The 21,797-nt window shown below is 45.5% G+C and overlaps 1 protein-coding gene across 1 annotated transcript in view; it reads right to left on the bottom strand.

Annotated features, from left to right (window-relative positions):
- The window catches only part of LOC119379524 (octopamine receptor beta-2R), a 368,763-nt gene extending 352,731 nt beyond the window's left edge, over nt 1-16,032 (bottom strand). Inside the window, exon 1 of the mRNA XM_037648820.2 lies at nt 14,864-16,032. Coding sequence (XP_037504748.1) covers nt 14,864-16,031 — 1,168 coding nt within the window. The 5' untranslated portion in view covers nt 16,032. The remainder of the gene's footprint in view (nt 1-14,863) is intronic.
- Between the last annotated feature and the right edge of the window lie 5,765 nt (nt 16,033-21,797).

A 21,797-nucleotide genomic window follows, 5' to 3' on the forward strand; every position in this document is an offset into this window, starting at 1 on the left:
CTTACGAAAGTCGCATATTTTTAATTATTAACGTGTCGACCGTGGCACGGCCATCATTCTGACGAAGGCCGTGCCACAGCCCAAACGTTAACCAGTAAAAATATGTAATTTTCGCAAGTGTGCTCCTTCCTTTCTTGATCATATACATATGTATAAAAGTACATGAGAAGTATCTGGATCTTTAGCCCAAAAAAAGGTATACAGATCTACTGTCCACATTAGTGGTTTTAAGATTTTTGTGTGTGTGTGTTTATGCACCTACCCTTATGCAGACACCTACGCTTGCCAAGCCACAACGTGGAAAATAGCCCTTTTACCGTCTCGTTTCCGAAACATGCGTGTCTTCAAGCAGCCGGCATCGATGAGCGAGCCAAGATGAATGTGCTCTCGTACGCGTGTCATTTCGTCGCTCTGATTGGAAAACGCTGGTACGATCCGAAGTAGAGCACTGCACGGGCTCGGGTCTGCCCGAAAACCCGGACCGAAAACGGTTTTCACGGTGGGCCCGGGCAGGGCTCGGGCCTGAAGCTCCGGGCTTAGGGCCGGGGCCGGGTTTGAGGTGGCGGGCTCGGGTCGGGCCGGCCTTGAACTCTGCTCATTCTTAAGATTGTTCCACATACGCTGTGCATACATATATGTTCCAGATATGTTATTTCGAAAGAATGCTTTTTTTTATGTGAGGCAAGCTATTTCGACAAGTTGTATGAGGGACAAGACTGTACTGAAATTCTTTTTCTTCTTTCATATGGGGCTACCTGATAGAATAGGCGCTTATATAGTTAACATCCAACTATTCTGTGCGTTAATAATTGCATTCGCTATTATTTAATATCCGAAATGTTATGCTGTAATCACAGTAAGAAATGTAATGCAATAAACTTATCATCAGAAGAGAGAGCTCCACAACAGGCCACGTTCTCGAAAGTTCCCGCAGTCCGCTCACATCCTTTTCCGTGGCTCCGTCACGGCTTTCAGTGGTCATGTGACATGGACATGTACAGCCCACCTTGTGTGCCCACATTATTAACGTGGGAGGTTTCATTTTGTTCCGCTATCTGGTGCGAGAGCTACACGATACTGCCGCAACAGCATTGCAACGTGTAGGAAAATATAGGTCCATTAAACACGGTGTGGAGGAAAGCATATTCGCTTGACCAAATATGTGACTTGGACGCGATTTCCGTGTCCCCTTCTTTCGAACCATATGCATACAATGAGTAAGCGTCGAGAAGCGCGCCTTTATTACCAAACTGGAACGAACCACGAAAAATGATGTCTTCGTCCAACTCCTGCCAGTCGTACACCCGCGTAGTCCGATTGCTGTCGTTTACAGGTACAATATCGTCAGCAAGGCATACACCACAGTATTAGGGGAGAAAAGAGCGCAGTACAAACCGTGCATAACATAACACTGCGGAAACCTGCAAGAAGCGGAGTTTTATAGATTATACTGGCACGACATTCGGGAACAAGATAAACCAAGTCCGCAGAGACGTTCTAGATTTTCTCCAGTGGTGACAAGTGCGACTGCCGACGCCTTCACAATTCGCATTTCGCGCACCCCTACGGCTAGCGCAAGCAGTTCAAGAGACTTCAGCGCGCCAGAGTATCTAATGGCGCGCTTGCAGCCAGAATCTCTTGATAATTTGACTTTTCGCACAATAACATGTGAAGTAATGAACTGTAAACTATGCCACAAAAAACTTATACACTGTACACCGGATGTTTCAAGAAAGGTCTACAAAATTCTCAAAAATCGGGAAAATGTGATATTTGCTCGCTGCCTTCACAATTGCTTGTTCGGGCAGGCATCTTAATGTAGGTAGACATAATTTGTGACTGTAATTAAGGAAGCAAAAATTAATTAATTTTATAATTAGTGAAGTTGGGCGGTTATGCCAAATGGGAGAATTGACGTTGTTCATGCGTAAAACCCATCGCAGCTTTGAGATTTGCAAAAAGTGGCGTCTAGTAATTATTGTGGCGTAATGAAATTCAACCAAAATCGACGGCGAAACAGGAAGCCAAGTACCGATGAGCGCAACAAGCAGAATGACCACGATTACAGAGGTGGTCTTCTTCCGCATTCGATATTGTACCTGTACCATGCGTGCTATAATTGCAAGCGCAGCCCGCACACCCACAAAACGGTTGACGGTTGATATAACGGCGCTCACTCATTATGGACGTCACTCATTATGGACGTACAAGCAGTTGCGCTCGGTTCCGCCGCTCAATATGGTTGCAGTTCATTATTACGCAATTATTACTAGAGGGCGCTTTTTCTCGAAATTTCAAAGCGGCAGAGGGTTCTTTGCATGTAGTACTTCAGTTCTCCCATTTCCCATAACCACCTAACTACACTAAAAAAAAGTTACTTTTTTTTAATTAGTGTACCAAGTGATGTCATTAGCCATCTTAAGACGCCTGTGGCTACAAAAGACGCAATTGTGAAGGCAGCGTAAAATATCGCATTTTCCTGATTTTTGAGGATCTTGGACACTTCTCTTGAAACACCATGTATACTAGTGATGGACAGAAGGTAGCTTTTAGGAGCTCGTTTTTCTTTGTTAGACACAATATTAATGATAACTAACAGACAGTAATGCCAAGGAAAGTACAGGAGATGTTATTTGTAATAATTGGAATATAAATCTGAAGGAAGTAAAGTTGACGAAAAGATAATCTGCCACGGCAGGGACCGAACCTGCGACCTTGGAATAACGCGTCCGATGCTCTACCACTGAGCTACGGCGACGGTCATCCCCCCGTCTACTTTATAGGGTATATATGTGCATTTAAATCTAGGAGTGTTAGTCAGCACTGATCGCAGTCATGGCGGCGAGTGGTGCATCGTGTGATGTATAGAAATAAAGCTATGACAAATGGTATTTTTCATCCTTTCTGCTGCTTACAAGTACGTCGAAAAGTACACATGATGCACTAAAAGAACTTGTTTTTGGGCGAGTTGGTGCCTTAGTTTGCTGAACATATCGTAAGTGGCGCGAAGCTAGGAACATGAAAAAGGGCCGGAGGAAAGAGACAGAAGAGCGCCAATCTTGGCGCTCTTCTGTCTCTTTCCTCCGGCCCTTTTTCATGTTCCTAGCTTCGCGCCACTTACGATATGTTCAGCAAACACATGATGCAGGCTGTTCTCTATAATTTTTGTCTACGTTAACGTATCTACAACAAAGGTATGGCTTTGGCTGTTTTACTCTTTTTCGCTTGCTGTGGCAAGGTGCTACAATGATGAAGACAGGTGCTATATATCGAGAAGGGGGCCCGTTTGGGTTGGATGGTAGATCGTGCTTTAAATTTCAATAGGGTGCTGACCCGCAGGTCGCGGGGTAGAATCCCGGTCGCGACGGCCGCATTTTCGATGGAGGCGAACATGCTAGGCGCCCGTGCACTTATATTTAGGTGCATTTTTTGGCAGCAGTGGTCGCGGCAGAATTTTCAACGCGCCTGACAAACGCCTCCTGTATTCGCAGGATCACCCCTATGCTAAACTTCTGCACGCGCTGCCCGACGACGTTACACTACGTTCTATCACCTGCATCATCGATCATCTTCGACGTCATCGCCTCCTCTCCTGCCCATCGTCCAGTGTCGACTACATAAGACGAAGATTCCCGCGGCGCCCTTCATTTTGGCAGCAGAGGTCGCGGCAGAATTTTCAACGCACCTGACAAACGCCTCCTGTATTTGCAGGATCACCCCTATGCTAAACTTCTGCACGCGCTGCCCGACGACGTTACAGTAGGTTCTGTCACCTGCATCATCGATCATCTTCGACGTCATCGCCTCCTCTCCTGCCCATCGTCCAGTGTCGACTACATAAGACGAAGATTCCTACGGCGCCCTTCATTTTGGCAGCAGTGGTCATGGCAGAATTTTCAACGCGCCTGACAAACGCCTCCTGTATTCGCAGGATCACCCCTATGCTAAACTTCTGCACACACTGCCCGACGACGTTACAGTACGTTCTATCACCTGCATCATCGATCATCTTCGACGTCATCGCCTCCTCTCCTGCCCATCGTCCAGTGTCGACTACATAAGACGAAGATTCCCGCGGCGCCCTTCATTTTGGCAGCAGAGGTCGCGGCAGAATTTTCAACGCACCTGACAAACGCCTCCTGTATTTGCAGGATCACCCCTATGCTAAACTTCTGCACGCGCTGCCCGACGACGTAGCAGCTACAGTAAGGGCTGTCACCTGCATCATCGATCATCTTCGACGTCATCGCCTCCTCTCCTGCCCATCGTCCAGTGTCGACTACATAAGACGAAGATTCCCGCGACGCCCTTCATTTTGGCAGCAGTGGTCGCGGCAGAATTTTCAACGCGCCTGACAAACGCCTCCTGTATTCGCAGGATCACCCCTATGCTACACTTCTGCACGCGCTGCCCGGCGACGTAGCAGCTACAGTAAGGGCTGTCACCTGCATCATCGATCCTCTTCGACGTCATCGCCTCCTCTCCTGCCCATCATCCAGTGTCGACTACATAAGACGAAGGTTCCCGCGGTGCCCTTCATTTTGGCAGCAGTGGTCGCGGCAGAATTTTCAACGCGCCTGACAAACGCCTCCTGTATTCGCAGGATCACCCCTATGCTAAACTTCTGCACGCGCTGCCCGACGACGTAGCAGGTACAGTAAGGGCTGTCACCTGCATCATCGATCCTCTTCGACGTCATCGCCTCCTCTCCTGCCCATCATCCAGTGTCGACTACGTAAGACGAAGATTGCCGCGGCGCCCTTCATTTTGGCAGCAGTGGTCGCGGCAGAATTTTCAACGCGCCTGACAAACGCCTCCTGTATTCGCAGGATCACCCCTATGCTACACTTCTGCACGCGCTGCCCGGTGACGTAGCAGCAACAGTACGGGCTATCGCCTGCATCATCGATCATCTTCGACGTCATCACCTCCTCTCCTGCCCATCATCGAGTGTCGACTACATAAGACGAAGATTCCCGCGGCGCCCTTCATTTTGGCAGCAGTGGTCGCGGCAGAATTTTCAAGGCGCCTGACAAATGCCTCCTGTATTCGCAGGATCATCCCTATGCTACACTTCTGCACGCGCTGCCCGGTGACGTAGCAGCTACAGTACGGGCTATCGCCTGCATCATCGATCATCTTCGACGTCATCACCTCCTCTCCTACCCATCATCCAGTGTCGACTACATAAGACGAAGATTCCCGCGGTGCCCTTCATTTTGGCAGCAGTGGTCACGGCAGAATTTTCAACGCGCCTGACAAATGCCTCCTGTATTCGCAGGTTCGTTTCATTTGTATTCTCGTAACTTTGGTTTACATTGTTTTATTGCTGCCGCGCCACTTGCTGCCCCTTTGAGCGTACTATTTTCACGATGCCAGCTAACACAGGTCTTGCCAAAGATGTAGATGCATTAAGCAAAGAAGTTGAAGAGCTGCGTAATAGCCTCTTCCTCTTCAATGATGTCTTTGAAACCATGAAACAAAAACAGGAACCTCTCCAGAATGAAAACAATGACCTTCAACAAAAAAAAATGAGGTACTGAGCCAACGAGTTGCTCACCTCCCGCCAGAATAATGTTGAAATCAAAGGTGTGCCTAGTACAAATGATGCGGACTGTATCGCAGTTCTTCGACGCATCGGTGAAAGTGTTGGTTGTGCTATCACTTCCGCTGACATTGATGTTGTTCACCGGGTGCCAACTAAAAACGGACCGAACGAAAAACACATAATTGCCAGGTTCCACTCACGTGCGAAAAAAGCAGAGTTCGCAAACAAGGCAAAGAAAGCTGGTCTTACGACAGACGCCATCGGTTTCACTGCACGTCAGGAAAGACCAGTGTTTGTCAATGACCATCTGACCGCTGAAAATAAGCGCCTGTTTGCTCAAGCATTCTCGCTAAAGAAAGAAAAAAGTGGCAATTCTTGTGGGTTGATAATTGCCAGATCAAGGCCAGAAAGGAACCTGACAGTCGTGTTTTTCGCATTTACAAGCTCAGCGATCTGTCTGTTTTTTTGTAACTTAGGCTGACAGCGCACATCTGAATCGTGGCTTCCTACCCCTTTCAACAGTCAAAGGAACTGTTACATCGTTTCGCGAAGTCTCATCTTTCGCTCGTTCATTTCAATACGCGCAGTTTACCGAAACATTTTGACGATCTTATCAACTTCATGACGCTCATTGATCATAGTTTTTCTGTCATTTGTCTTTCCGAAACTTGGCTGTCATCATCAGATGACGTGCTGTTTGTGCCGCCAGGTTACCTCGCCGAGTTCGCTCACCGCGCTAACAGCCGGCATGGCGGCTCTGCCATTTTTGTACGCAATACCATGACGTACACCCGTCGCTATGACTTAGCCCTTTCCACTGATAACTGCGAATCTGTATGCTGTATGGCTAGAATTCGATGGCTCTTGTTCTCATGGTAAAAAATAGTTCTGGGATGCATTTATCGTTCGCCATCCTCACCCTACCACAAATTCTGCTCTGCCCTTGATGAAACGCTCAGTCGAGTTAACAACGAACATATGAATATAATCATCATGGGCGACATCAATATAAACATTGCTGATATTTCTGACTCCTCGTGCTCGGAATATGTTAAATGCTTTCAAGGTAATGGGCTTGAGTGCTCAATTACCACTTCCACACGCAGTGTTTCTGGTGGTCCTAGCACTCTCATTGACCACATTCTAACGAATCTTACTACAGATCACTCTGCCGGTGTTGTCGACTTTCCGTTTACTGACCACTTTCCTGTATTTCTTTTGGTGGATAGTCACGTGAAACACAAACTGAATACTGTAACTAAAGATGTATTTTCAAGTGACGAATTCCGTAGCATTATTTCTCAGACTGATTGGACAGGTGTCTTAAATGATAGTTCTGCTATTCCAGCTTTCCATAAGCTTTGTAATAAAGTCACTGATGCAATGAAAAAAATGTTCCAGTAAATCATCATATGTAAAAGGATATTCTCTTCCCAGACAGCCTTGGATGACCAATCGTCGACTGCGCAGCATTGAAAAAAAGAATAACTTGCGAAAAAAGGCAAAAATGCAGCCATTTAACTTATCACTTTTGCAGCAGTTTAAAAAGTACTCCAACACACTTTGCATGTTATTTTTTTTTTATTTGAAAATACTGCAGGCTCACTCGGCCCTTGCAGGAGTGGTAACAGAATGCAACATGAAACAAAAAAACAATCACAAACAGAAACTGATGAGTTGTACTTTAGAAACAAAGGATTCCACAGTATTACAATGCACAGCACTATCAGGCAACTTATTCCACCAAGAAATTGCTGAGGGAAAGAGTGAATGTTTGTTAAGGGACACAAAGCGCAGCTACTACCAAAACCGTATCCTTAACAATGGAAATGACAGCCGCAAAAATTGGCAATTAATTAAGGAATTTTTAAACCAGGAAGCTCCCGAGCCAGGTATTTCAAAAGTTGATGGTACACGAGTGCTCACAAATGCCTTCGACATTGCTAATGCCTTTAACCTACATTTTTCTAAGGCCAATGCGCCTACTTCTTCTCCTGTTTCCTCTTTCCCTCGATGCTCGCACTCTTTTTATTTAAGCCCTGCTTCCCTGCACGAAATTACTAAAGTAGTTAAGCAACTAAAATGCACAGGTGCAGGCCTAGATAACATTCATCCCTTAGGAATAAAACTCATTGCCTCGGAGATTTTCATTCCTCTGGCCCATGTAATTAATTTAGTGTTTAAGAATGGTGATTTTCCTGAGGAACTAAAAAAGGCAAAGTAGTTACAGTGTTCAAAAAAGGTGACCGCACTCTAATCAATAACTATCGTCCCATAACTACTCTTCCTTTTTTTAGCAAAGTTATCGAGAAAGTGCTGGTTACTCGACTCCCAAATTATCTGAACAAGTTTAGTCTTTTGACACCTTATCAGTTTGGTTTCAGGTCCTACTTTTCTTCAGAACTCGCACTAATCGAATTCACAGATTACCTTAAACATTCCATCGACATAGGCTTCTTCGCCGGGGCCGTATTTGTGGATCTTTCAAAAGCGTTTGACACTATTAATCATGCCATCCTTTATACAAAATTAGACTCTTATGGTATTTGTGGCCCGACGCTAACGCTGATACGTAATTACCTGTTGAACAGGTCTCAGCTTCTTTTAGTCGGCGATTCTTATTCTCACTCTGATACCATAAACCAAGGTGTTCCTCAAGGCTCAATACTAGGACCCCTGCTTTTTTTATTGTACATTAATGACTTACCCAAATGTTTTAATCTATCTAGATGTACTCTATACGCCGATGACACCACCATATTTCCCTTTCATAGTGATTTACATAACTTACTTAGGGAATTCAATAAAGACGCGGCCAATATTGTACAGTGGTGCCGTAATAATTAGCTCGTAATTAACCCCTTAATACTACATTCATGCTATTTCACTCCCCACGCAAAACTATACCATTCGTGCCACACCTAACCATAGACGCGCATGTTATTGATCCATCTGACGCATCCACGTTTCTTGGTGTTACCATTGATTCTCACCTAAAGTTTGATAAGCACATTGCCGCTATCTCGTCCAAAATTTGTTTTGGAATTCGAGTTCTGATTAAAATCCGCACATACTTCCCTTTGCACATTCTTCGCTCATTATACTTCGCCTTCATTCATAGTCACCTAGCATACTGTTCTTCTTCCTGGGGAAACACCTATAGGATTCATGTGCCCAAGATTGTTCATTTACAGAATAAAGCTATAAGGATTATAACCTTTAGTCACCGGAAAGGCTCCGCTGCGTCTATCTACAGTAATCTCGGCATTCTCCCCATCCATCATTCCATATCTCTGAAACTAGGTATGCTCATATTTCGCGCGCGCCAGCATGATATTGAATTAAACAGTATTCCATCCCGTTATCTAATAAATGCAAATTCGACCAGATTCTCCTTACAACATAGTTTACTGTTGCCGGTGGTTCACTCCAACTATGGTAAACAGACAGCGTCGTTTTCTGGTACTTACCTTTGGAACTTACTACCTACGTTCATTCAAAGTTGCCACAATATAACATCATTTAAAGCACAATTAAGGAAACATTTATTTGAACATCTTTGCTAACTTTTCATGCTACCACCTTTCTCGTTTCCTGAATTCGTATTTGTTTTTGTTTCTTTCATTTTCATTTCTTTTTGTGATTTTTTATAGGAATTGCGTTTTTGCTTTCTTTTGAGTTGTGCGGATTGCTTTGCGCCTTGTTAACTTAGAATTCGCGTCAATTTGTCTTAATGTGTATTATTGTGTTGGTTTCTGTACTATCGTTGGATTTCATGCTTTTGAATTATCTTTCCTGTTCTTTTCCTTTTGTTTTCTTTTTTTCTGTTGTTTTGTTTTATTTTTTCGATTTCGTGTTTCCAATATGCTTTTCATTTGCTCGCCACTTGCCTGCCCTGTATTCAATCAATATAATATAGCTAGGAGGTCCCCCTGACAGTGTTTACTTCGGGACCTCCTTATGTAATACTTACGAACCATTTCACTTGTATTTTCATGATGTTTCAATAAACTTCAAACTTCAAAAAAAAAACAAAAAACTTCACGTTAAAGAACCCCAGGTGGTCGAAATTTCCGGAGCCTCCCACTTTGGCGTCTCTCATAATCATATCGTGGTTTTGGGACGTTAAACCCCAACAATTATTATTAATATAAACTTTAATAGCGAGCGCAATAAAAACAAAGTGAATAAAGCGTTCTGTTCTCTCTCTCCTGTGTTCTTATTGCTCTCCCTGTTGAAATGGAACTCGTGCTGCAAATCACCTTTCTTGCTACAATATCTGCTACCAAACGCTCTCTTGATTCGCATTATATCTGTAGAAAAAATAGTCAGAGTACACCACCGCCAAATAACCGTTCATCGTACCCAGTATATCCGGTCAACAGTTACCCCAGTGAGGCCCTTTTCTACAAGGAATTGCCATAGATTAAAGCATACTTGTTAGCGCAGCATGCGCCAACAAAACGTAGATATTTGCTGCTTAAAACACTTTCTTGTTGATTTCATGTTCTGGCACCGCCACCTAAATTATTGCCTCGGGCCCCCGTTGGCAGGATCAGCGGTCGGGCCGGGCCGGGCTGGGTAGGTGAAATTTTTTTTCTCGCGTTCGGGCCGGGCCCGGGTCTCGCTTTGATTCACCGGGCCAGGTTCGGGCGGGTAAACTTGAGCGAATGCCGGGCCCGGGCCGGGCCCGAAATTCAATCAACCAAATGACCAAGCAGGATATTGTACAGGGTACTCCACAATAGACCACATTCACACTATGATTATGGTGATAGAGACATGCGCGGAATATAGCCAACCCCTATTATAGCCTTCATAGATTACGAGAAAGCATTTGATTCAGTCGAGATATCATCAGTAATGCAGGCACTGCGGAATGAGGGCGTGAACGAACTGTATATAAACATACTGGAATAAATCTACAGCGGCTCCACAGCCACCATGGTCCTTCATAAAGAAAGAGACAAAATTCCAATAAAGAAGGGAGACACGATCTATGCACCGCGTTCTTGCAGGAGGTTTTCAGGGCCCTAGGCTGGGAACAGTTAGCCATGCGAGTTAATGGAGAGTAGCTCAGTAACCTGCGATTACGTTGCATTGATGAGTAACGCAGGGGACGAGTTGCAACCCGTGATTACCGAATCGGACAGGGAAAGCCGAACGGTAGGTCTGAAAATTATTATGCAAAAAGCTAAAGTAATGTGCAACAGTCTCGGAAGAGAACAGCGCTAAGTCGCGAGGCACTGAAATTTGTAAAGAAATACGTATACTTGGGACAGGTAGTAACCGCGGAGCCGAACCTTGAGACTGAAGTAACTAGAAGAATAAGGATGGGTTGGAGCACATTCGGCAAGCATTCTCAAATCATGAATGGTAGTTTACCACTATCACTTAAGAGGAAGGCATATAGCAGCTGCATCTTACCGATACTTACCTACGAAGCAGAAACCTGGAGGCTTAAAGTGAGGGTTCAACTTAAACTGAGGGCGACAGAAAGGAAAATGATAGGTGTGGCCTTAAAGGGACACTAAAGAGCAAAACGATTTTTCTCGCATTAGTAAAGTAGTCTTCTACGATACCAAAAACACCACGCTTTCTGCGCGAAGACGCTTAATAAGCGAGAAAACGCGCAAAAAGAAAATACAGGTGGCGACGCCACCTTGGAATTCCCGCACCATTTGCCGTGACGTCACATATTTTTGACGGCGCCTGCTTGGGCCTACGTAGTTCCTAATCGGTTAAATCGAAGTACATTGTCCTCTGAGGGGGCCAGAGACTTGACATTTCGAGTTTGTGGAAATTTCGTCGAGCCAGTGGCTCCAAAATACGTTAAATGCTCTTTGAAATATTTTACGTCACGAATTACAAAGTTGGGCGCGAAATTTAAAAATGAAACTTTGAACTTGGTTTTCTCCTCTAATAATAAACCTATGGTGGTGAAATAAACGACACAAGAGTTCTCCGAGCACACTTTATCAATCTAAACCAATTCATTGTTTCTCTTTAGTGTCCCTTTAAGGGACAAAAAGAGGGCAGTGTGTGTCAGGAAACCAAGGACAGCTTAGTCGAAATGAAGAAATGGACACGTAGGCAAGATAACCGCTGGTCATCTGACTGGATAGAAGGCGCGAGACAGAGAGTTGAGGTGAGACGAGGAAGTTCGCGGGTGGCAGCTAGCAAGCACACGATTAGCCCTGCAGTGGGCGTAGTCAGGATCTCTGTACCTTTTCTGTAGGATACGGATCATGTACTTACCCATTTTTATATCCGCAAATTAAATTTAAATCTTCACTAAAGTTCCGGCCCTGGCACAGCCTTCGTCAGAGTAGACAGCTTGGTAAAAATGTAGCTATCGTGTCGTTCTACGAACTCGACCATATGCTCAATCAAAATCCGTTAATATTGCTCTTACATAAGAATGAAAAGGCGATAGCGTTAACAGGATGACATGTCACATGAATTTACAGTTTTCCCATATGTAACAACAGTTGATACGCAGTACGACTCGCAGGACACAGAAATAGATCAGAAGAAAATTAAGAAATGAATATCATACAACTGTATTAATGAAGAAATTGTATTTTAAAACATTTACACCGTTTTCTGTCACTTGTCTGTTACTTTTCTGTTAGCTTCGAGCGGCAGAAGAAAACAGCTTTTTTCTCTGTTAACATTTTTCAGCAATCTTAGAAAAACAGAGAGGATTCCATACCTTAATTCAAGCCTATGCTCCGCATTGCAGTACTTCCACAGGGCTCGTTAGGTGCTCAACCTACCGTACGAATCCCCGGCAGTTAGTGCGACAGCATAAATGTGCAAACGAGCAAAAAAACGATTGTGCACGCAGTTTCATCGAAAAAGAAAAGCAAAATGTTAATGCGTGCACCGGCCATCCAGCAAGTTGCGAAAAGTATTTTCTGTTGCTTTTCTACCCCTCCTGAGCGGCTAGGTAAAGACGAGCTTGGGTGCATGTCAACATTTCCGAAGCCCTCCAACTCTCATAATCATATGACCCCAACAATAATAAAAAATATGAATTTGGCACAGCTTGTGAAGAAGGCGGCTACAGTTTATGCTTATCCAGGCAAGCATGCTGGCATTTCTAATCCGTCCAGGAATATAGCGCAGATACTCCAATGCGTTGGTATAGACCACCGCTATGTCCCTGGCAAGCATGTCATGAGGCGTGTTAGAGTTACAGTAAACTGAATATATTCTAAATTAACTGTGCTCGGTCGCGTCGTCCTTTGCTCCACAAAACAGCTTATAATGGATAATATGGTTGCAAACCTTGCAGGTTTTTCTCAATGGTGACGAAAGAAAAGAGAACAAAGCGTGCTTGTATTTTCCAATATCCTCCCGTTTCCTTCCTGGAAATTGGCGAAAGCCTGTTTTCCTTCACACCACGGAATTTGTGGTGAGACCCCACACAATGTCAAGGTTCAGGAGGCGGGTCGTGAATAAAAATAATAATAAAAACTGGAGCATCAGTACTACATTAAGGGTAAATATGAGCGTGAAAGCGTCAATTTCAAGGGGGCATGATCGGTCACTTTCAGGAGGATTCAATGCGGATGGAAGCAATAACTGGTAACAAGTCGAGAAGAAACGCGTTTACAACAAGGTCAAGAGCATAATTTAAGTGACCGTAAGATATAGAGACATAGCTTTTAATGAAGACAGAAACAGACAGATGAAATGCTGCACTGCAATCGCCCATTATGGGGTGGCAAGTTCAGATCATAACACAGCGCCTGCAGTAGACCAGAGCGGACAAGTCAACGCGAGTGCGTTGTTTGCTTGTGTTCTCTCCCGTGCGCTGCTTCACGCTTTTTCACGCCCCCCCCCCCTTTTTTTTCTTCGCGCGACGACCTTTCGTATGTGTCCGTCATCGGTGGCCAGATGACAGTCATGATCCTTAATGCCTCCACCATGGCGGTAACAAATGTGCAGTAGGATGATGACTGGCATCATGATGATTCCACGTCGTGATGTTTACAATCTCTGATTAGATCTTACTGCCCGTTTGTTACCGCCATGGTGGAGGCATTAAGGATCATGACTGTCATCTGGCCACCGATGACGGACACATACGAAACGTCGTCGCGCGAAGAAAGAAAAAGGGGGGGGGGCGTGAAAAAGCGTGAAGCAGCGCACGGAAGAGAACACAAGCAAACAATGCACTCGCGTTGACTTGTCCGCTCTGGTCTACTGCAGGCGCTGTGTTATGATCTGAACTTGCCACCCCACAATGGTCGATTGCAGTGCAGCATTTCGTCTGTCTGTTTCTGTCTTCATTAAAAGCTGTCTCCATATTTTGCGGTCACCTAAATTATTCTCTTGACCTTGTTGTAAACGCGTTTCTTCTCGACTTGTTACCAGTTATTGCTTCCATCCGCATTGAATCCTCCTGAAATTGACCGATCATGCCCCCTTGAAATTGACACTTTCACACTCAGATTTACCCTTAATGCAGTACCGATGCATCACTTATTATTATTATTATTATTATTATTATTATTCACGACCCGCCTCCTGAACCTTGGCATTGTGTGTAGTCTCACCACAATATCTCGACCGACCACAGATTCGCTTAGCATCAAAATCCAACACCAACCCTCATTTCCCCGCACAACATTGTGGGTCAGTTTCGGATGGGAGATCGAGGGTTCAACCTCTCTAGCGACGCACGCATGAATTGCGGGCACACGACGACCAGGGTACATCCTGGTGTTGACGGGTGTTGCTTCGGACAGTGGGTCTCCGACCACACGGAACATGATTTCAACGCACGCTTTTCCATTCTGATCTGGCAAGGGCAGACGGCATCCTCGATGTCAGACTTGTTCCTTGTAATCGGGGCACCACAGTATACATACCGGATTGCTACATGTGTATGGTATTAGTGGGTATAGCACACAACGTTATACCCACTAACACATACTTGCCTTCAATTAGGTGGGTATCTCTGAGTTCTTTGTGGAAATCATCTAGGGGAGGGTAATTTCACTCGCGAAAGCATTCCTCATCAGTATCATAGCACTAAAAAAAACTCCCGAGAACGGTTTTCGGCTGCGCCTCTGCCGCCTGGTGTCTAGACTTTACAAGGAAGAATGCGTAATATACTGAGAGATGTGCACCACAGAAAGAAATGCGTCGTCAATGTTATTTGGCAATAATTCAATGCCCGTATTAAGTATAACCCCGTTGAGAGAAACAACATACTATGTTGTTACGAAGGGCAGAAAAGTGCCGGCGAAGCGCAAGCTCTCTGGGCGGAGAAAGGTTGCACTCCGCCGCCGCGTGGCTTACATGAGCAGAAGATGGCCTGCAGAGTTTCCTTGAAGGCCTGGCGGAACTCTCTGTTGAAGTAGGCGTAGATGACCGGGTTGAGCGACGAGTTGAGGTATCCGATCCAGAAGAGCAGGTCCACCACCAGGTCGGGGCAAGGGCAGGCGTCGCCGCACATGGTCACCGACACGTACCACAGGAAGAAGGGCAGCCAGCAGAGGATGAACGCGCCCATGATGATGCCCAGCGTCTTGGCCGCCTTGTGCTCGCGTTTCATCTTGTTGATGGTGCGCTTGGTGGGCGTCGACTGGCCGCTCTCGGGGTCGTCTCCGTGCGAGTTCCGGTGCGGTGGCGCATGCACGTTGGGCAGGTCGGTCGAGTTGCGGCACAGCATGCCGGCGGGTCCCATCTGAGACTTGCAGAGCATCTTCTCCTGGCGCGTGGCCTCGACATAGATGCGCCAGTAGGTGAACAACATGATGCAGCAGGGAATCCAGAAGGACACGCTGCTCGACACTATCGCGTACGGCTTGTTCACCACGAATATGCACTCATCCGGGTGATCCAGCTTGTAGCCGAGATGCTCGTCCGTCGTGTACCAGCCCATGAAAATGGGTATGAACGATATGAGGCCCGAGCTGATCCACGCGCAGGCCAACATAATGGCCACGGTGCGGCCGGTGATTTTGGTCGGGTACTCGAGCGGCTTGATGATGGCATAGTAGCGGTCCACGCTGATGCAGCACAAGTGCATAATGGAGGCCGTACTGAAGAGCACATCACACGAGTTCCAGAAGTCGCACACTGTCTGGTTGAAGAGCCAGCGGCCCGAGATGGTGACGGACGCGTTGAAGGTCATCGCGAACAGCGCCACCAGCGTATCCGCCAGCGCCAGCGACACGATGAAGTAGTTGGTGGTGATGCGCAGCTTGTGGTGCCGGATCACCGATGTGACCACCAGCAGGTTTCCGAACACTGCCGACGAGATGATGGTGACCAGCGCGAGCGTCTTGAGCACCAGTTTGAGCACACTCTCCCACGATTCGTCATCGCCGGCTTCCTCGTCCGTCAGATTTCCCAGGCTCGCGTTGGGCGCCGCCGCTGCGCTCATGCTGCCGCCCTGCCTCCCCGAGCCTCTGGCCGCCGGGGCCGCCGCCGCCGCCGCCGCCCAGGCTCCACGCGGCGCCATCTCGCGCCACCCGCGCCAAGCCCACCATCGATCCAGCTCTGCGTTTTATTTGGAACCGCCGCCGGACGCCAAGGTTGCAGGCACGCTTCTTTTTGCACCATGGCTTTTTTGGGGGCAGGCGATTTCTTGGCGTGTCCGTGCTTTGTGCCATAAGCAGCTCTTTAGTGAATGTTCTGTGCGCGCAGATAATGACAGAAGTGTAATTGTTCGCATAACCTATCAGCCAGTCCTAAATGGCATTAAAATGTTGTCCCACTGCTTTTGGTAATTTCTTCGCCGTGTCTGTGCGATGCCCATTTAGTACAATAATAACACGCTGTCTGGTTTCGTCAGCGCATTATTTGTCACAAACTGAACATTCGAGCATGTCACTGGCGTAGCCAGGGGGCAGGGGGGTTTAATACCTGCCCCCATCCCGATACTTTTCACTTTTGCATACACGCACACATGTGTGTGTGTGTGTGTGTGTGTGTGTGTGTGTGTGTGTGTGTGTGTGTGTGTGTGTGTGTGTGTGTGTGTGTGTGTGTGTGTGTGTGTGTGTGTGTGTGTGTGTGTGTGTGTGTGTGTGTGTGTGTGTGTGTGTGTGTGTGTGTGTGTGTGTGTGTGTGTGTGTAAACACACGCACATAAACGGCACTCGAACCCCCGAAATTTTTGGCTACGGCCCTGGAGCATGCAGGTGAAATACCGCAGGTAAATCTAGATTTTAGATAATGGACCTTATCGTTTTGGGTGTTTTTAACTCTAATGTCATTTTAAAGGTGTTTGCAAGTCTTACAACCTCGACGAGAACAGTAGAATGAGGCTCTACTTTTGCTTGCACTAACATTTCCTTAATGTTTCTATCATGACGACGCAATAGCCTAGGTAATTCGGGATACGCTTTTTTACGGCGGTCGTTGCTAGCTAGTATTGGATAATACTTGCTGAGAATATTGTTTAGGTTTGGGAGAGGAGCATATGTATCCTGAGATATGTCGTATTTGTAGCACTGCCCATTTTATTGTGCACCGTGTTTTGTCTAGTTGTTTTTCTCGATTTTTCATGCAACATCATGCGCTGTTTCTGTTCTGTGCATACCGCAATGCCGATGTATACGTGGGGGAAGAGAGCGGCTTTTTTTCTCTTTTCCTGAGCTATGTATTTGTGTATGCATGCCTGGGATAAAGGCTCAGACTCGTTATAAATTCTAGCGGCTGGTTGTGCTGTGCTTTAGGGGCTCTTCTAGCCAGTGTTTATCTTGCATGTAATTTGCACGTTTTGTTGTAGGCCTTGTTTAGCGCGTCGTGCGGGAAGTTTCTTTCAGCGAATGTTTCCTCGAGGCTGCTTACGTACGTAGTCACCGTCGTCGTCGCTACAGATCCTTCTTATACGCCTACAAATATCCCTTGTTTGCAGTGTCGTGTAATCTAGGTGTTGTTGGTTTAGGGTCGTCTCTAATTTTCCTCTTTCAATACATACTGCCGTGTCTAGAAAGTTGATTTCACTGGAAGAATAGTGCGTGGCAATACTAGGGTTAAGCTTCTTAAATGAATGTGCCATCTAATAAATCCTCCTCTGCTTCGGTCGGGCAAGAGTGTGTAGGAGGCCTCGAAGAAGACCACTTGCCGAAACGTCGGCTCGAGACGTGTTTCCATCTTCCCCTGACCTTACTTCGTTGACTGTTTCATGCCACTCAACGTACCCTTGCTGCGGTGTCACGCGGCAAATCATGAAATAAGTCAAATATTCAGTTTTGGTGAGTCCGATGAGGCTTACCTTACGTTGTTCCAAGTGACTGCAAAAAAAAAAGGGGTGAGTTTAATGTCAGCTTTGCTTTTTCAAAAAAGCATTAAAACAACTCACGTAGCATTTACTGCAAAGTAAAATAGCAAGTGAGAAAAAAATGGTCTGTTTTTTTTTTCCATTTAAGTCGTTGAGGTAGGCCTCCTCTTGCATTTTTGTGCGAGCATGACCAACGAAAATGCGTGACTGCAATGTGTATTGCGTTCAATGCAATAAAAAGCGTGCAGCAGTTCATCATGCTTGCACCTTTGTTCCTCTACGAATAAAATTGAAAACGCAGTGAATGTAGCGACTTCCTGTTCACTTTTGTTTTTCTTTTTACGGGTTTTAGCGTCTCAGGCTGTGAGACGCCCGGATACTTTCGACCACTCGATGCACGGAAATAGCAGAGTACACGGGCGTCCATCGATTTGCCTCCGTCGAAATGCGACCACCGCGGCGGGGATCGAACCCGTGTCTTAAGGGTCAGCAGCCCAGCACAGTAAACAATAAGCAACCGCGGCGGCTTTTCACTGTGAGTAGCCTTAAGAGGAGACCCTGCTTCTGAAACATGTTTCTTGTTTTTGAGCATATAATTATGAAACTTTCACAGCTTATGTATTTTTATGTGCCAATTTCAAACATGTAATTATTGTTCTAATACAATACGTAGTTTTGAAACTATTAAGTAGTTTTTGTATTGTTAGGAGCAGGCTTTATTTATGAACTGCGAGAGTTATCAAGCAAATCGGCATATCACGATAACCTGGAATGAATACTGTATGCAGTAAAACAAGAATGGATGTTCTAGGCCCATTTGAACAAAAGTTATGGTATGTTGAACATTCCCAGCTTGATCCCAGTTCGACTGAGCTCGACATCGCTCACTTGCCAAGTGTTCAACGTACTATAACTTTTGTTCATGTGGGCCTAGAACATCCATTCTTGTTTTATCGCATACAGTATTCATTCAAGCTTATTGTGATATGCTGATTTGCTTTATAACTTTCACAATTTATAAATAAATCTTGCTCCCAACAATATACATGGAATATTTAATATTTTGAAAACAGCATAGTGTACTAGAAAAATAATTGAGGCCCGTGTACTTAGATTTAGGTGCACGTTAAAGAACCCCAGGTGGTCGAAATTTGCGGAGCCCTCCACTACGGCGTCTCTCATAATCATATCGTGGTTTTGGGACGTTAAACCCAAGATATTATTATTATTAGAAAAATAATTGCATATTTGAAATCAGGACATAAAAATAGATAAGCTGCAAAAGTTTCATAAAAATGTACTGAAAAACAAAGAAATATGTCTCTGAAGCAGGGTCCCCTTTTAATAGATGGAACCCGAAAAAGAGGACGTGGTATTGCGATCACAAAAAAAAAAAGAATCGCAGTTACAAGTTTCCGCAACACTCCACAATAAACGATCTTCATAGACCGAAAAAAAAGACTCATAACAAAAGAACAAGTACGAACAGACTTGACAAGGAAGAGGGCAATTCTTTGCGAACCAAAGAAACTTTCACCGTTTCTACCTACCTACCTACCTACGTCTCGGCGCTCTCGTCTCCTTAAGTTCCAAATGGGAAGCATTTCTTGGCGAGCCTCAGGCACTTTCGCCATTTCTTTCTACGCATACGTCTATCTAGCCGCCTGCGTCTGCACACTCCTGGTCGTCCCCATAACTTATAGTATACCAACATTGGCATATCAGTGGATAAATGAATGACGAGCACAATTCACTGGTCATGACATGAATAACGCAAAACGCCTGTCGCGTATGTCATGAAACCTTTTCCATCGGTCACGTGTGACACATACTCGCATACCACAGTTCATGTTATGCGGGTATGTGCCACAGGTGATTCAGGTTCCGATTCAGGTTCTTCAGGTTCCTGCATGTATCCGACTTTATCGACAGACAGTCTGTCAACGACATGACCCGGGTAGCCAACAGGCCTCCAGACATTGTGTGGACCGAGCTACCACCTTCATTCGATGTCCCAACCAGAACAATCACCTCAAGCTCGCCGCTCTCAACGTACAGTCTGTGCACGCGCACGTGCACGACATCGAAAATGACGCTCTGCTCAGAGAAACTGGCGTGTTAGCACTTTCTGAATCCTGGAGCGATGAGCACACTGTGTCTTCCACAGCAAGCGGCTTCACTGCAGGTGCGGAGGCGTGGGCACATATAAGAACACGGGGATGCGCAACCTAAACGTAGGCCGTATCCCACTTCGACGGCCGCCAGACACCGAACACACACATACAATGAGCGGAATAGAGGAGGTCTGCGTTGCGTACATCAGTCACCATAACAAAAGACATTGCGATCGCCGCAATCCACCTGAGAACTATCAATAACCACTTCTACACATGCACACGGGCGCGTGAAACGTGCGTGTGTTCTCCATTATAACGAACAAGCACTCCATATCCGCTTACCGCGTCTGGTGTTGTAATACCCATGTTGCTGTTGGCATCGTTACGCAACTGCAAACAAGTGGTTATATAACACATGTGCGACTCTTCAACATATGTGTGTGCGTATGCAGTTTGCACATATCTTTAGCGCGATTTCGTAACGTTTCGCTCAATGTAAAAAATTACGCCTTCCCGCCGCATGCTTCGCATAACATCGATTTCCACGGTACGTGGGATCTGCCGAACACCAAAATTGGCATAGGAGGGTACGACTGCGTGACGAACGCGATTCATGGCGTGAATAACCTGAAATGGGTGTCGCGTGCGTCATGAAAAGCTTTTCCCTCAGTTACGTGTGTCGCATACCCGCATGGCCACTGGTATGCGGCCGTGCGCCACTCGTGATCACAGTCTGTGCCAACTCAGCAACGGCGAAAACAAATATTGGAAATCTTAACGAGATAGAATTAAGGAGCACGTGTCACAGAAAATGCGTTGCCGGCGTCGGCAACATTGTCAGTGATCGAGAAATAAGGTACTCGCAAATAATGAAAATCACGGTTCAAGTCGAACATATATTCCAACATTGGACAAATGAGTGTTTTGTATGCTAGCATGCGTACTGACGGGGTAGAATACTTTAAGGATCGTTTTAGAAAAAAGTGTTTACGTAGACAGTTACCTGTAGTTATGTCAACGTGTTTGTTCCAGTTGAGATCATTAGTTATCCATAATCCAAGGTATTTGTATTCTGCAACTTCTGTTAGCTTGACGCTATTTGTGCCGTACTGATAACATAAAGGATTTTTTCTTTAGTGTGATTTTCATATAAACTGTTTTGTTGTAATTAATTGCCATTTGCCATTCCTGGCACCAAGAAACGACCTTGTGAAATTGATTATTGAGCCTTATCTGATCCCCAGCAGATGATACTTTCGTGTGTAACACACAATCATCAGCATAAAGCTTTACATTAACAGAAAGACCATTGGTTATATCATTTATATACAAAAGAAATAAAAGAGGTCCGAGGACCGAGCCCTGAGGTACGCCGGAATCTACAGGAAGTTCGCTAGAGCAGCTGTCATTAAGTGAAACAAATTGTCTGTTTTGAAGGTACGCTCGTATCCATGCTATCAGTTTCGAATTTTTCAAGATATATTGCAATTTATGAAGTAATTTTGTATGCGAAACTTTATCAAACGCCTTTTGAAAGTCCATAAAAATGGCATCTAGCTGTTCACCTTCATTTAGTGCGGTAGAAAAATCGTGGATGGTTTCAACCAGCTGTGTAGTGGTTGAATATCCACGTCGAAACCCATGCTGTGCTCTTGTTATTACTTTGTGTTCCTCAAGAAATGTAACAATGTGTTTGTGAATTATGTGCTCTAGAATTTTACAAGCTGTTGAGGTTAACGAAACTCGTCGATAGTTTTTTATTTGAGTTTTGTCACCTGCTTTGTGCAGGGGCTTAATTCGGGCAACCTTCCAGTCCTCAGGGAGTACACCTTCGTTCAGAGACCTAGTATACAACACACACAAATATTTTGCACACCACTCTGCGT

Source organism: Rhipicephalus sanguineus, chromosome 1 (assembly GCF_013339695.2).
Source record: "Rhipicephalus sanguineus isolate Rsan-2018 chromosome 1, BIME_Rsan_1.4, whole genome shotgun sequence".
NCBI classification, from domain to species: domain Eukaryota; kingdom Metazoa; phylum Arthropoda; class Arachnida; order Ixodida; family Ixodidae; genus Rhipicephalus; species Rhipicephalus sanguineus.